Source organism: Bison bison, unplaced genomic scaffold (assembly GCF_000754665.1).
Source record: "Bison bison bison isolate TAMUID 2011002044 unplaced genomic scaffold, Bison_UMD1.0 scf7180017864248, whole genome shotgun sequence".
Classification (NCBI taxonomy): domain Eukaryota; kingdom Metazoa; phylum Chordata; class Mammalia; order Artiodactyla; family Bovidae; genus Bison; species Bison bison.
This window is the reverse complement of record NW_011494820.1, coordinates 876502-893371: the sequence shown is the minus strand read 5'-3', so window position 1 is coordinate 893371 and position 16870 is coordinate 876502. Positions and strand designations below refer to the sequence as shown.

Sequence of the window (16870 nt, the reverse complement as noted above, 5' to 3'; positions counted from 1 at the left end):
CACCGCAGTGGCCTCTCCTGCCACAGAGTGCGGGCTCCAGGCACACAGGGGTTGTGGTGCCTGGGCTTAGTTGCTCGTGGCGTGTGGGGTCTTCCCAGACCAGGGATCGAACCTGTGTCCCCTGCATTGGCAGGCGGACTCTTGATTACTGGACCTCCAGGAAAGTCCTATCAGTGGACTTTGAGAGCTTTTGCCATGATAGGACTGTGCTCATTCATTTGTTGAATGAAGTGAATTGGAGATGATCTCTGTGGTCCCTCCAGCCCTGATGCCTTTATATTTATTACTTCCAAGTGCCATGTCTTACTTTGTAGTGGTGACAACATTCTCATCTTGGTGTGGCAGCGTTCTTCTAGGCTTGTCCTAATCGCAGGTATCAGTACTTAGCAGCCCCAGGAAACTGGACTGCTTTGTAGTTGTAACGGGGCTTGACTGGCACATACGCGTATCTGGGAAGCTTGGGCCAGCCCTTGCTGTTGTGATTGAGAGAAGTTCTAGAATATATTTGGAAAGTGCTTCAGTTTGATTAACATAGTTAAATTTATTCCTCTTGTAATGGAATCAGGTTGTTTTGACACCTTAATTTTGCATGTCTACGCGCATCCTTCTTTCTTTTCTTCTCTGTTTCACTGGCATGTTTCTTTTTCTCTTCAGGTGCTGTCTGTAGCCAACTCTGAGCAGATGGTGAAAACTAATGAGACCAAATGACAGATTCTGAGTATAGTGATGCTTTAGCGGTTGCTAAAGAAGGGGGATCAAGAGAAAACTGTAGACTCTTCACACCTAATAGATGAGCTGAGTTAGCTCTGTAGATACTTTGTAGTATTCATAATTACACTTACAGCATATATTAGGTGCCAAGTACTCGTCTAAGCACCTTTCACGGATCGGTTCCGTTAAGCCTCACCACTGCAGTATGAGATACGTACAGTGACCTCCATCTACAGATCAGGAAGTGGATGCAGGAGGGCCGAGTCACACACAGAAGGGGTCATTCACAGATGAGTGGGAACACCGGCCATTATCTGTATGAGAGCTTTGTGTTGTAGTCTTCTAGATGCACTGCTACCCAAGGCAGTGATTTTAGGTGTTTTCGAAATTGTGATACCCAGCTGAAATTTAGTTTTGGTACATCTCTCATGTGTATGTACATTTATTATTAATTTTTAATATAATTTTATTTTATTAGTAAATATTTAGTAAATCGTCCATTGAAGTGTTAATGCAGAAGAATTAGCCAATCATAAGAACAGAAAAAGCACAAATCTTGAATTATCACAAAATGAATACATCCAGGGCAAGAAGCAGAACATTACCAGTACCACAGGGTCCTCCTCAAGGCCCCCTTCTCCCTGGCTATAACTACCCTTCTGACTCCTGTTTTTGAGCTTTTCATGTACTTATTTTTAAAATGAATTAAGTTTGGGGAAAGTCTTGATTCCCTTAAGTCAAATAGAAACATCTTAGGGGTGTTATGAGTTGATAGAGTTGATTTGTGGAGTTTACTTCCTAAATACTTAGTTTTAATAGAGATTCTGGTATGAAGAACCCATACCCCAAAATAGAATGATCTTGGGGTGCGCATCACTGCCGGGAATCATGCAGAGTCTGAGACTTTATTATAGGTTTGAGAGTGAGCCTGCCTTAGTTTTGCAGATGTGGAAGAAGACAGGAGGCCCTTGGTCAGAGAGAAAGGGCCTGTTGTGTAGCAGGATTCTTGTACATCTGCCCACTTTGCCCCTAACTTCTAAGGCCCTCGTGGATGCTGCACATTCCATGGGTTTGTGGCATAACTTACGGGGGGACTGCTAGCAAACCTGTCTAACCCTTGCCTCAGAGGGGACACTCACTTCTTATCCTGGTCAGGAAACAGATCTCTCAGCCAGGAGGAAGACACTATCCACAGTTACAAGGAAGATATTCTTGGACAGTTCTCATGACATAAAATTTCATATCAGTTTTTGATATAATATGTGGAGAAACACCGTGAAGAATTCCCTCTCTGTAATGTCCGCACCTTGTATGGAGAACATTAAGCAGCAGGGTGAGGCCAGCCTGAGCACTGACCACAACTGTGCTGAGGGTCACAGCTGGACAGACACCATGAGCCATGAGTATCTGCTGTACTCGTTCAGTCTCAAAGTGTTTCCTGAGTCAGGGTTATGAATAAAATATGATCATTGCCCTTTGAGAGCCTGCAGTCAAATAACAAGTGGTCATCCTACCATTTAACATGTTCTGTAAGTGTGCATAAGTTCTGTACAGCCCCGCAAGGTAGAAAGAGGGGAGGAGGGGTCAGGGGTGGGTAAGGCCTCTCTCACTCTGGAAAGAAGGTTTCAGTAGCAGCAGGTAGTGTTTTGGAGTACCAAAGGCGGGAGACCAGTTAGATGCCACTGTAGTCCAGTTAAGACTTCTTTACGTCTCTTTTTATGCCTGTAACCTATGAGCTTTGGGTTTTTTGTTTTCTCGCATTAACTCACTTCACAGTTGATGATGCTCTTCCAAATCTCAAGTGACTTTATTTCTTTATAACTGGGCCTCTGAATTCAGTGCAGCTCCTCAGGCGCAGCTACTCCCTTTTGTGGTGTCTAGCCTTGTGTTGTTTGATGCGGCATGTAGTACAGTAATTACTTTGAAGAGTCTTGAGTCTTTAGAGTATAACTCAGTGAGGAAGTTTATAGAATTCCAGTGGACTCTTAAGCTCTGTGAGCCAAGGATGTTGTTTCTTTTCTGCTTGCAGCCCAGCATAGTGTGTTGGGGGACTTAAAACTTGTGGTTTGACCCTGTACAAAGTCTTCATCCTTTCTTGGCCCTATATTCTTTATCTGTATGATGAGAGGGTCGGACTGAGTGTTCTACAAGGGCTGTTTCAGATCTGTCATTCATGACTTTTAAATGCTTTGATAAGGAATGCCCTGCTGGTCCAGTGGGTGGGACTCTGCACTCTCACTGCTGAGGGCTTGGGTTCAGTCATTGGTTGGAGAACTAAGATCCCACAAGCTGTGCAGCGTGTCCAAAACAAGAAAAAAATGCATTGGTAAAGGCAACCTGTAGATATGAATAGTATACCTTTGTTACCTGTAACTATATAAAACTATATATAAATATGTACATATAATGATATGGAACTCTATCAAGTTGGTTGGGATTACACAAATGAAAAAGTCTGTAGGATTATTTTCTATATGAAACTAAGTAAACTTATAAAATTGTCAAAAGAAGAGTGTTGGTTTAGAAACTTGTAGTACGTACAGTGGTGGGAGCCGTCGCAGCTAGAGTGGTGCTCCTGTGAAGAATCCGTGGGCAGTCGTTCCCAGTGGTTTTCTCCCTCGGTCGCATCTGGCCACAGATGAGCATCGAGGGTGCTGTGGTGCAGGGCTCCTGGGGACCGTGGTGCTCTGGGACCAGTACAGGCCTGGCCCCCGCCCTCGCTTCTCTTCCGCGTTGGGTGCAGTCTTCATCCTGCCTGTGACAGGTGGTGTGAGAGCCCGTGCAGGTGCGGGCCTGGCCCTGTGCTGGAGTCTCCCGTGGGCTCGGAACCCGGATCACCCCTCAGCGTCCGTGTCCGGCTGTCCCTGGTCCAGGTGTCCAGGTCTGTTTCAGGCTCGTCCGCCCACTAACGTGTGCCCTTTCCTTCAGAGGCAGAGCGACGTTGGCCGTGGTGCAAACCGACGCAGGAACCAGATGAGTGGAGACACCTGTGTCCAAACCTGGCCGTGCTCCTATTATTTAGAGCTTGAAAAGCGATGGGTCCCTGGAAGACTGTCGTTAACTTCTCTCTCGCTGAAGTTTATGACTGATAAAACTAGAGAGACTCTTGTCAGCTTTCCCCTCTCTAGTATAATTGAGATCAAGAAAGAAGCTTCTCATTTTATTTTCAGTTCCATTACCATCCTGGAGAGGGACCACAGCAAGCACTGGTTCAGTTCCTTGCAGCCTAGCCGAAATGCTGTTTTCAGCGTCATCGAGCATTTCTGGAGAGAGCTGCTGTTGTCCGAGTCAGGAGCTGCCGCTGAGGCGGCCTCCTCCTCCATGACCAAGGGGAAGGAGCTGACTTGTCTGATGGCCTGTACCCAGAAGCGTCTGGAAGACACAGCCAGAGTCCTCCACCATCAGGGCGAGCAACTCGACGGTATCTCCAGAGGCCTGGACAAGATGGAATCTGACCTGGATGTGGCTGACAGGTAAGCAAACTCTGGAATCCTAGCCTGGCCTTGGAATGGCTGTGGTATGGTATCTTTTCCATCATCTTCCATTTATTTCACATTCAGCATCTGAAAACACAAGCTGTACTCCTGGGCAGTTGCGCTGAGCTGACTGCTGTGGGCATACAAATAAATGAGGGCCAGCATTCACTGAGCGTGCAGTATGTGCCAAGTACAGTTTTAAGTGTTTATGGGGATTACCTCATTCAGTCACCAGACAAGCCAGGAAGAGCATGTTGGTCCACATTTTGTCCATGGGGAAACTGAGGCTGAGAGGCCAAATAATTTGTTCAAGGTCACACACACTAAGTTTGTTAGCATAGTTCATCTTTATTTCTTTTTCATACCTGTATAGCAGCAGGGTTTGAGCTAAAGCATTTTGGCTTCAGAAACTGCCATCTTAGCCACTGCCCCAAACCACTCGCAAACCTTCAGTCTTGGGGACCATCTCATCCTCCTTAAAAATTGAGTATCCGAAGAGCTTTTGTTTATGTGGGTTGTATATACCAATATGTACCATATTTTTTTTAAAAAAACTAAGGCATTAAATAATTATTCACTTAAAAAGTACAATGATAAATCCAAGTCCTCAGTTCAGTTCAGTTGCTCAGTCACGTCCGACTCTTTGCGACCCCATGGACTGCAGCATGCCAGGCTTCTAGTAAAATAAATGACAATTTTTTTTTAATGAAAAATAACTTTTATAAAGCAAAATATGTAGTGAGAGGAGTGTCACTGTTTAAGATTTTCTGCACCTCTCTTTAAGGTAAAGCTTAGTATAAAACAGCTGAATTCTCATGCTTGCTTCTGCAATCAGTCTGCTGTGGTATCACAAGTCACATGTGATATCACAAGTCTATGGAAACGCCACTCTACACTTGTGAGAGAATGAGAGTAAAAAGCTACAGAGCGTTGTGGTATTGTATGAAGTAATTTTGACCTCCCAGACTCCTTTGGAGGGTCTCAAAGACCACACTTTGAGAAGTGCTGTGCTAACTATACGACCTATAAAATATGTCAGGGATTTTTGAGTCTAGTAGGAGTAACCGCTCCCTCCCTGATGTCTGGAATGGTTGCTTGAGAGCTCAGGATGAGGTGACAGTCTTATGATGGACCCTGAGACCAGGGGTGCATGACTGCTGTTTGTGAGACCCTTGCTTCTGGAGTCACCACCTGTTGCTATTTCTAAGCCCTGTGTGGTAAAGGGCTTTGTGCTAGAGCTACAGGGAACTGGGCCCTGCTTCTTATTCTTAAGAGGAGGTGCTTATGGTAAATGAGATGTAACATCATCAGACCTCTGTGAGCTTTCCTCATGGGAACAAGGCTAGACATTTTCCCACTCTTCTTGCAGTTCAGGAGTTATACGACTGAGTTGTTACAGAAGTGGTGTTGGTCACTTGCAGGCCTAGACTCTAAAAGCTCTCCTACCCAATCTCTAAGACTGTCTTCCCCTTTATCTGCTGGAATCCTCCAGGACTGGAAGGTGCTAGGACAGGAACATTAGTTAGATAGAGTTTAGGGCCCCAAGTGGCCTCCCAGAGCAGAACCCTGATCTGAGCCCTCAACTGGACTGCAGTGTGAACAAGCGATAGTCCTTTACTGGGGCTAGGCCCTAAAGATTCTGGGAGTTGTTTGTTAGAGCAGGCAACCCTCGTAGACTAGCACAACAGTCCTGTAGGAAAGCGAGACACCTATTAAATAGCTTCAACATACAACAGAACATTGAGATCCGAGATTTAGAAGAATGTTCATCCACACTGGAAATCAAAGAAATGTACACTAAAATAATGGAAATCTAGGTTTTAATGATCAGATTAGTAACAACTAAAAGTAAGAATTTTGTTGTTCTTCTGTTGCTAAGTAGTGTCTGACTCTCTGCGACCCCACGGACTGTGTAGCAGGCCAGGCTCCTCTGTCCTCCACTCTCTCCCAGAGATTGCTTAGATTCGTGTCCATTGAGTTGGTGATGCTATCTATCTATCCTATCCTCTGCTGCCCCATTCTCCTATTGCCTTCAATCTTTCCCAACATCAGAGTCTTTTCCAATGACTCGGCTCTTTGCATCAGGTGGCCAAAATGTTGGAGCTTCAACTTCAGCAGCAGTCCTTCCAATGAATATTTAGGGTTGATTTCCTTTAGGATGGACTGGTTTGATTTGCTTGCAGTCAAAGGGACTCACAAGAGTCTTCTCCAACACCACAGCTCAAAAGCATCAATTCTTCAGCACTTCCCTGGTGGCTCAGAAGGTAAAGAATATGCCTGCAATGTTGGAAACCCAGGTTTGATCCCTGGGTTGGGAAGCTCCCCTAGAGAAGGGAATGGCTACCCACTCCAGTATTCATGCCTGGAGAATTCCATGGACAGAGGATCCTGGCAGGCTACAGTCCATGGGATTGCAAAGAATCAGACACGACTGAGTGACTTAACTCTTTCTCACTTAGCCTTCTTTGGGCTTCCCAGGTGGCACTGGGGGTAAAGAACCAACCTGCCAATGTAGGAGACATAAGAAACATGTGTTCAGTCCCTGAGTTGGGAAGATTCACTGGAGGAGGGCATGGCAACCCACTCCAATATTTCTGCCTGGAGAAGCCCGTGGACAGAGGAGCCTGACAGGCTATAGTCCATAGGGTCGCAAACAGTCGGGCACAACTGAAGCGACTTAGCACACACACGGGCAGCCTTCTTTATGGTCCAGTTCTCACATCTGAATGTGACTATGGGAACAATCATAGCTTGACTGTGTGGACCTTTGTTGGCAAAGTGATGTCTCTGCTTTTTAATATGCTGTCTAGGTTTGTCATAGCTTTCCTTCTAAGGGGCAAGCACCTTTTAACTTCACTGCTGCAGTCACCGTCCACAGTGATTCTGGAGCCCAAGAAAGTAAAATCTGACACTGCTTCCACTTTTTCCTCTTCTGTTTGCCATGAAGTAATGGGACAGGATGTGATAATCTTAGTTTTTTGAATGTTGAATTTCAAGCCAGCTTTTCTCTCTCCTCTTTCACCGTCCTCAAGAGGCTCTTTAGATCCTCTTTGCTTTCTGCCATTAGAGTGGTATCATCTCTGCATCTGAGGTTGTTGATATTTCTCCCAGCAATCTTGATTGCAGCTTGTGATTTATGCAGCCTGGCATTTCCCATGATGTACTCTGCATAGAAGTTGAATAAACAGAGTGACACAGTACAGCCTTGCCCTACTCCTCTTCCAGTTTTGAACCAGTCCATTGCCTGTGTCTGTGTTGCCTCTTGACCTGCATAAAGGTTTCTCAGGAGACAGGTAAAGTGGTCTGGTATTCCCATCTCTTTGAAAATTTTCCGCAGTTTGTTGTGATCCACACAGTCAGAGGATTTAGTGTAGTCAATGAAGCAGAAGTAGATGCTCTTCTGGAACTCCCTTGCTTTCTCCATGATCCAGCAAATGCTGGCAATTTGATCTTTGGTTCCTCTGCCTCTTCAAAACCCAGCTTGTACATCTAGAAGTTCTCAGTTCATGTACTGCTGAAGCCTGACTTGAAGGATATTGAGCATAACCTTGCTAGCATGTGAAATGAGTGCAGTTGTAGAGTAGTTTGAAGATTCTTTGGCATTGCCCTTCTTTGGGATTGGAAAGAAAACTGACCTTTTCCAGTCCTGTGGCCACTGCTGAGTTTTCTAAATTTGCTGACATACTGGATGCAGCACTTTAACAGCATCATCTTTTAGGATTTTAAATAACTCAGCTGAAATTCCATCAGCTCTACTAGTTTTGTTCATAGTAATGCTTCCTCAGACCCACTTGACTTAACACTCCAGGGTGTCCAGCTCTCGGTGAGTGACCACACCATCATGATTATCTGGGTCATTAAGAACTTCCTTGTGTAGTTCTTCTGTGTATTGTTGCCACTTCTTCTCACTCTGCTGTTTCTGTTGGGTCCTTGCTGTTTCTGTCCTTTATCGTGCCCATTCTTGCATGAAATGTTCCCTTGATATCGCCCCTTTTCTTGAAGCGATCTCTTGTCTTTCCAGTTGTATTGTTTTCCTCTATTTCCTTGCATTTCTCATTTAAGAAGGGCTTCTTGGCTCTCCTTGCTGTTTTCTGGAACTCTGCATTCATTGGGAATGTCTTTCCCTTTCTTGTTTCTCTTCTTTCCTCGGCTATTTATAAAGCCTCCTCAGACTACCACTTTGCCTTCTTACATTTGTTTTTCTTGGGGACGGTTTTGGTCACCGCCTCCTGTACAGTGTCCCAATCATAATTCTCAGGCACTCCTACAAGATCTGATGCCGTGAATCTATTTGTCACCTCAGCTGTGTAATCATGAAGGCTTTGATTTAGGTCATCCTGGAATGACCTAGCGGTATCCCCTACTTTCTTCATTTAAGCCTGAATTTTGCCATAAGGAGCGCGTGATCTGAGCCACAGTCAGCTCCAGGTCTTGTTTTTATTGATTGTATGGAGCTTCTCCATCTTTGGCTGCAAAGAATATAATAAAAATAACAAGTGGCATAATACTTTTGGAGAACAGTTGGGTGGTTTGTAAATCCTCTTTTGACAAAAGACAAAGGGAAAGGATGACCCTGAGACTGGAAGAGAGTACTTGTGATACCTGCCCATATCCCAACAAAAGATTAACATCCAGTTAGTTACAGGCCGAATGAGAAAAAGACCATTCAACAGGAACGTTAGGAAAGGTCGTTGATTGGGGTTTAGACTAACAAGCCACTGTAACAGAGATCCAAAAATATTGTGGTTGATAAAAGCTAGAAGTTTAATCTAATGGTCCAAAGGAAGGTAGGTATCCCAGGCAGATATAAAGCTCTGCTTTACGCCGTAACCTGGGGCTGCATGTTGACTGGAACGTCCTCCTGTCTTATCACATGGCACCATTACTACGTCAGAAGTTGGTGGCATCGATCATTCCCAGCCAGTGGGGAGGCGGAACAGAGAGGGAGCCCCGGGTGTACAGCCATGTCTTTAAGAAGATGACCCCAAAATCGCCCTTATCAGTTCTGCCCATATCCTACTGGCAGGGCTTAATCTCGTAGCTACACTTACGAACAAAGAAGCTGGGTGGTTGTGAGAGGTTACCTAGATATTTCACCATCAAAGGAAAAAGAGGAGAATGGATAATAGGGATCATGAGTAGTCTCTGCCACAGTGTCTCACAATTGAGAAATCCCAAAAGACCAGTAAAAAGGGAGTTCATCATCCCTAGTAATAAGGAAAGTTAAATTAAACCAACAAGTATATTAGTGGGTAACCCCAGCTGTTAGTTCAGATGTGGGATGATAATAACTCTGATGTTCCTGTCAAGAATGTGAATTGGCTCAGCCACTTAGGAGAGCAATTGTCAATACCTGGTGAAGCCAGAGGTGCACAGACCCCGTGCTGTGACCTTTCCCTTTCAGATGTGTAACCTGGGAAATGTTGGCTCTCGTGCACAGCGTGTGTGGACATGAACTTTCATAAAAGACTCTGGACAGTAGCGAGCAATTACAATCAGTTGTTTCTCAAGGGGATTGGGTATATAAGCTATGTTTTAGTCACAAAATAGACTAATTTTTCGTGTTAACTGTTATATATTAGATATCAACTTGAATAAATCTCAAAGCACTGTTTGAAAAACAAAGCAAGTTGCAAAGAGATGTGTACAGCAGGATACCATTATATGATTTTTAACATGCAAAATAATACTGTAGGAAAAATATAGAATTAAAATATAAATACCTGAACAGGAAGGGTACATGCAGACACCATACTGTGTAGCTCTGTGGTGATTTACCCAGAGAGCAGCTGACTGGTGTTCCTAGATGGTGGTCTTGTGGTTCCTGATTCTTCTCGGCATGGGTCCTTTCAAGCTGATTGTGATAGACACTCAGTAAGCCTATTATTTCCTGTATTATTTCTTTGAAAATTTTTTCACCTCATTTTTTAAAATGTATTTCTTTTGGAACTCCCCCATTTTGTTATCTGACTTCTTGAACTCTGAACTGATCTTCCAGTATTGTTCTCATTTTTCTTTTTCCTCGTCCTTTTGTTCTGCTTTTTCTTCAGATTTTAAACTTTTTATTTTGTACTGGGGTATGTGTGTGCTAAGTTGCTCAGTCATGTCCAGCTCTTTGTGATGCCATTGACTAGCCTGCCAGGCTGCTCTGTCCATGGGATTCTCCAGGCATGGATACTAGAGTGGGTTGCCATTTTTTTCTCCAGGGGATCTTCCCAACCCGGGGATCGAACCAGTGTGTCTTACATCTCCTGCATGGGCAGGCAGGTTCTTCACCACTGGTGCCGCCTGGGAAGCCCTATCGGGGTATAGCCCATTTAACAACGTTGTGGTAGTTTCAAGTGGACAGCGGAGGGGCTCAGCCACACATACACATGTATCCATTGTCCCCTGAACCCCTCCCATCCAGGCTGACGTATAACACTGAGTAGAGTTCCATGTGTTACACAGTAGGTCTCTGTTGGTTATCCATTTTGAATATAGCAATGTGTACATGACCTTCCCAAACTCCCTAACTGTCCCTTCCCCCGGCAACCATAAGTTTGTTTTCTAAGTCAGTGAGTCTCTTTCTGTTTTGTACGTAAGTTCATTTGTATCATTTCTTTTTTGTTGTTGTTTAGTCACTAAGTTGTATCCCGCTCTTTGCAGCCCTGTGACCTGCAGCACACCAGGCTTCCCTGTCCTTTACCATCTCACAGAGTTTGCTCAAAGCCACGTCCATTGAGACAATGATGCCATCCAACAAACTCATCCTCTGTCGTCCCCTTCTCCTCTTACCCTCAATCTTTCCCGGCATCAGAGTCTTTTCCAATGAGTCGGTTCTTTGAATCAAGTGACCAAAGTATTGGAGCTTCAGCTTCAGCATCAGTCCTTCCAATGAAGGACTTGTCTTTTTTGATTGCACATATAGGGGATGTTGGAGAAAGCAGTGGCACCTCACTCCAGTACTCTTGTCTGGGAAATCCCATGGACAGAGGAGCCTGGTAGGCTACAGTCCATGGGGTTGCAAAGAGTCGAACACGACTGAGCGACTTCACTTTCACTTTTCACTTTCATGCACTGGAGAAGGAGATGGCAACCCACTTCATTGTTCTTGCCTGGAGAATCCCAGCGACAGGGGAGCCTGGTGGGCTGCCGTCTATGGGGTCGCACAGAGTTGGACATGACTGATGTGACTTAGCAGCAGCAGCATAAGGGATGTCATACAGTATTTCTCTTTCTCTGTCTGAGTTACTTCACTCAGTATGACACTCTCTAGGTCCTTTCATGATACTGCTAATGGCATTATTTCATTCTTTTTAATGGCTGAGTAATATTCAGTTGTAGATATATACCACATCTTCTTTATCCATTCCTCTGGTGGTGGACATTTAGGTTGCTTCCAAGTCTTGGTTATTGTAAACAGTTCTGCAATGAACATTGGAGTGCATGTATCCTTTTGGGTCATGTTTTTCTCTGGATATATGCCCAGGAGTGAGATTGCAGGGTATATGGTAGCTCTAATTTTAGTTTTTTAAGAAAGCGTCATGCTGTTCTCCATGATGGCTATATCAGTTTATATTCCCACCAACAGTGTAGGTGTTTACATTCCCCCTTCACCCTCCAGCATTCACTGTTTGGATTTTTTGATGATAGCCATTCAGACTGGTGTGAGGAGATAGCTCACTGTAGTTTTGATTTGTGTTTCTCTAGTAACTGCTGCTGCTGCTGCTAAGTCGCTTCAGTCGTGTCCAACTCTGTGCGACCCCATGGACGGCAGCCCACCAGGCTCCCCCGTCCCTGGGATTCTCCAGGCAAGAACACTGGAGTGGGGTGCCATTTCCTTCTCTAGTAACTAGGGAGAAGGCAATGGCACCCCACTCCAGTACTCTTGCCTGGAAAATCCCATGGACGGAGGAGCCTGGTAGGCTGCAGTCCATGGGGTCGCTAAGAGTTGGACACGACTGAGTAACTTCACTTTCACTTTTCACTTTCATGCATTGGAGAAGGAAATGGCAACCCACTCCAGTGTTCTTGCCTGGAGAATCCCAGGGACGGGGGACCCTAGTGGGCTTCCGTCTATGGGGTCGCACAGAGTCGGACATGACTGAAGCAAGTTAGCAGCAGCAGCAGTAACTAGTGATGTTGAGCATCTTTTCGTTGCCTTTGGCCATCTGTATGTCCTCTTTGGAGAGATGTCTGTTCAGGTCTTCTGCCCATTTTTTGAGTGGGGTGTTTGTTTTGATGCTTTTAAGCATCATAAGCTCTTTGTAAATTTTGGAGACTAATCGCCCATCAGTCACATCATTTGCAAATCTGTGGATTGTCTTTTCATTTTGTTTATTGTTTCCTTTGCCATGCAAAACTTTTGAGTTTAATTAGGTCCCATTTGTTTATTTTTGTTTTTATTTACATTATTTTGAGAGATAGATTGGAAAAGATGTTCCTGTGATTTATGTCAGAGAGTGTTCTGCCTGTTTTCTTCTAGGAGTTTTATAGTGTCTGGTCTCACATTTAGGCATTTAATCCATTTTGAGCTTATTTTTGTGTATGGAGTTAAAGAATGATCTAATTTCATTTTTTTTACTTGTGGCTGTGCAGTTTTCCCAGTACCGTTCGTTGAAGAGATTGTCTTTCCGGCATTGTGTAGTCTTGCTTCCTTTGTCATAGATTAATTGACTGTAGGTGTTTGGGTGTATTTGGGGGTGTTCTATCCTGTTCCATTGATAAATATTTCAATTTTTGGGCCAGTACCATATTGTTTTGATGACTGTAGCTTTGTAGTATAGTCTGAAGTCAGGGAGCCTGATTCCTCCAGCTCTGTTTCTCTTTCTCAGGATTGCTTTGGTTATTCGGGGTCTTTTATGTCTCCATTAAATTTTGAGATTTTTTGTTCTAGTTCTTTGAAAAATGCCATTGATAATTTGATAGGGATTGCATCGAATCTGTAGATTGCCTTGGGTAATATAGTCATTTTGACAGTGTTGATTTTTCCAATCCACGAACATGGTATTTCTTTCCATCTTTTTGTGTCCTCTTTGATATCTTTCATCAGCATCTTATAGTTTTTGGAGTATAGGTCTTTTGTCTCCTTAGGTGTTTTATTCATTTTGTTGTGATAGTAAATGGAATTGCTTCTTGAATTCCTCTCCTGGATCTTTCATTGTTAGTGTATAGAAATGCAACAGATTTTAGTGTATTGATTTTGTAATCTGCAGCTTTACCAAATTCATTGATGAGCTCTGGTAGTTTTCTGGTAGCATCTTTAGGATCTGCTATGTATAGTATCATGTCATCTGCAGTGGCAGTTTAACTTCTTCTTTTCCCATTTGGATTCCATTTACTTCTTTTACTTCTCTGATTGCTGGAGCTGCTGCTGCTGCTGCTAAGTCATTTCAGTCGTGTCCGACTCTGTGTGACCCCATAGACGGAAGCCCACCAGGCTCCCCCGTCCCTGGGATTCTCCAGGCAAGAACATTGGAGTGGGTTGCCATTTCCTTCTCCAATGCATGAAAGTGAAAAGTGAAAGTGAAGTCGCTCAGTCGTGTCTGACTCTTAGCGACCCCATGGACTACAGCCTACCAGGCTCCTCCATCCATGGGATTTTCCAGGCAAGAGTACTGGAGTGGGGTGCCATTGCCTTCTCTGTTGCTGGAGCTAGGACTTCCAAAACTATGTTGAATAAAAGTGGCCAGAACGGACATCCTTTCCTGATCTTAGAGGGGATGCTTTCAGCTTTTGACCATCGGGTGTGGTATTAGCTGTATGTTTGTCGTATATGGTCTTCATTATGTTGAGGTGTGTATCCTCTATTCCCACTCTTTGGAGAGTTTTTTTTTTTTTATCATAAATGGGTGCTGAATTTTATCAAAAGCTTTCTCCACATCTAATGAGATGATTATATCGTTCTTGTTCTTCAGTTTGTTGATTTGGTGTTTCACATTGATTGATTGGTGGATGAAAAATCCTTGTATCCCTGGAATGAATCCCTCTCGTTCATGGTCTGTTATCTTTTTAATGTATTGTTGGATACACATTGCTAGTATGTTGTTGAGAATTTTTGCGTCTATGTTCATCAGTGATATTGGCCTGTAGTTTTCTTTTTTTGTGTGGTATCTTTGCTTTTGGTTAGAGTGATAGTGGTCTCATAAAATGAGTTTGGAATTTTCCTTCTTCTATAACTTTTTTGAACCATTTCAGAATGATAGGTAACTCTTCTCTAAATGTTTGATAAAATTCACCAGTGAAGCCATCAGGTCCTGGACTTTTCTTTGGTGAAAGTGAAAGTTGTGTCCGACTGTTTGTGACCCAATGGATTATACAGTTCCTGGGATTCTCCAGACCAGAATACTGGAGTGGGTAGCCTTTCCCTTCTCCAGGGCATCTTCCCAGCTCAGGGATCGAACCCAGGTCTCCTGTATTACAGGTGGATTCTTTACCAGCTGAGCCACAAGGGAAGCCCAAGAGGTTTTTAATCACAGTTTTGATTTCAGTGCTTGTGATTGGTCTGTTTATTATATTTTCTATTTCTTCCTGGTGTAAGGAGACTGTACCTTTGTAAGCATTTGGTCATTTCTTCCAGGTCGTCCATTTTATTTGCAAACAATTGTTCATAGTATTCTCTTATGATCCTTGGTATTTCTGTGAAGTCAATTGTAACTTCTTTTTCATTTCTAATTTTATTGATTTGAATTTTCCTTTTTTTCTTGGTGAGTCTTGCTTAGGGTTTATCAATTTTGTTTATCCTTTTAAAGAACCAGCTTTTAGTTTCATTGATCTTTGCATGTTTTTTTGTCTCCATTTCATTTATTTCTGCTCTGATCTTTATGATTTCCTTCCTTCTACTAACTGTAGGTTTTGTTTGTTCTTTCTCTAGTTGCTTTAGGTGCGAGGTTATTTGAAATTTTTCTTATTTCTTGAGGTAGGATAGTATTGCTATAAACTTCCCTCCTAGAACTGCTTTTGTTTGATCCCATACATTTTGGACTGTTGTGCTTTTGTTTTCATGTGTCTCAGTGTGTGTGTGTGTGTGCACTCAATCACTCAGTCGTGTCTGACTCTTTGTGCCTCCATGGACTGTAGCCTGCCAGACTCCTTTGTGTAATTCTCTAGGCAAGAATACTGGAGTGGGTAGCCATTTTCTTCTCCAGGGGATCTTTCCAACTTAGGGATCGAACACTGGTCTGCATCACAGGCACACTCTTTGCCATCTGAGACACCAGGGCAGCCCTTCCCTTCCTCCAGGTGTTTTTCACTCCTCTTTGATTTCTTCAGTGGCCCAGTGGTAGTTGAGGAGCATATTGTTTAGCCACCACGTGTTTGTGGTTTTTAGAGGTTTGTTTTGTTCCTTATAATTTATTTCTAATCAGATATGTTGTGATCAGAAAGATGCTTGATATAATTTTGATTTTCTTAAATTTACCAAGGCTCACCTTGTGGCCCAGGGTGTTGTCGGTCCTGGAGAATATTCCATGTGCACTGAAGAAGAATGCGTAGTCTGCTGCTTTTGGGTGAAATGCTCTCTAAGTATCAGTCAAGTCCAGCTCATCTAAAGTGTCACTTAAGGCTCGTGTTTCCTTGTTAATTTTCTGTCTGGATGATCTGTCCGTTGATAAAAGTGGGGTGTTAAAGTCCTCCACTATTATTGTGTTACTGTTAATTTCTTCCTTTATATTTGTTAGTATTTTGCCTTACATACTGAGGTGTTGCTATGCTGGGTGCATATATATTTATAGTTGTTATGTCTTTTTCTTAGGTTGATCATTATGTAGTGTCCTTCTTTGTCTCTTACAATAGTCTTTTCTTTAAAGACTATTTTGTCTGATATGAGTATTGCTACTCCAGCTTTCTTACGAATTCCATTTGCATGGAATACCTTCTCCTACCCCCATACTTTCAGTCTATAAGTGTCCCTAGGTCTGAGATAGGTCTTTTGTAGACAACTATATATATGGGTCTTGTTTTTGTTTTCACTCAGCCAGTCTATGTCTTTTGGTTGGTGCATTTAATCTATTTACATTTAAGGTGATTATTGATACATGTGATCCTATTACCATTTTCTTCGGAGAAGGCAATGGCAACCCACTCCAGTACTGTTGCCTGGAAAACCCCATGGACGGAGGGCCCTGGTAGGCTGCAGTCCATGGGGTCACTAGGAGTCGGAGACGACTGAGCTACTTCACTTTCACTTTTCACTTTCATGCACTGGAGAAGGAAATGGCAACCCACTCCTGTGTTCTTGCCTGGAGAATCCCAGGGACGGAGGAGCCTGATGGGCTGCCGTCTATGGGGTCGCACAGAGTCGGACACGACTGAAGCGACTTAGCAGTTGCAGCAACATTACCATTTTCTTAATTGTTTGGGTTTGTTTTTTGAAGACCTTTTCCTTCTCTTTGTTTCTTGAGTAGAGAAGTTCCTTTAGCATTTGTTGTGAAACTGATTCGGTGGTGCTGAACTCTCTTAGCCTTGCTTGTCTGGAAAGCCTGGTTTCTCCATTGGATCTGATCAAGAGTCTTGCTGGGTAGTGTTCTTAGTTGTGGTTTCTTCCCTTTAATCACTTGGACTATGCCATGCCCTTCCCTTCTGGCTTGTAGAGTTTCTTTTGAGAAATCAGCTGATAACTATGTGGGATTTCTCTTCTGTGTTATTGTGTTCTTTTTTCCCTTGTTGTCTTTTAATATTTTTATCTTTTGTCTTTTAATTTT

The 16870-nt window shown here is 43.4% G+C and overlaps 1 protein-coding gene across 1 annotated transcript in view; it reads left to right on the top strand.

Annotated features, from left to right (window-relative positions):
- Positions 1-16870, top strand: part of SNAP47 (synaptosomal-associated protein, 47kDa) — a 67015-nt gene that overhangs the window by 6418 nt on the left and 43727 nt on the right. The window contains exon 2 of the mRNA XM_010847238.1: positions 3640-4184. Coding sequence (XP_010845540.1) covers positions 3640-4184 — 545 coding nt within the window. The remainder of the gene's footprint in view (positions 1-3639; positions 4185-16870) is intronic.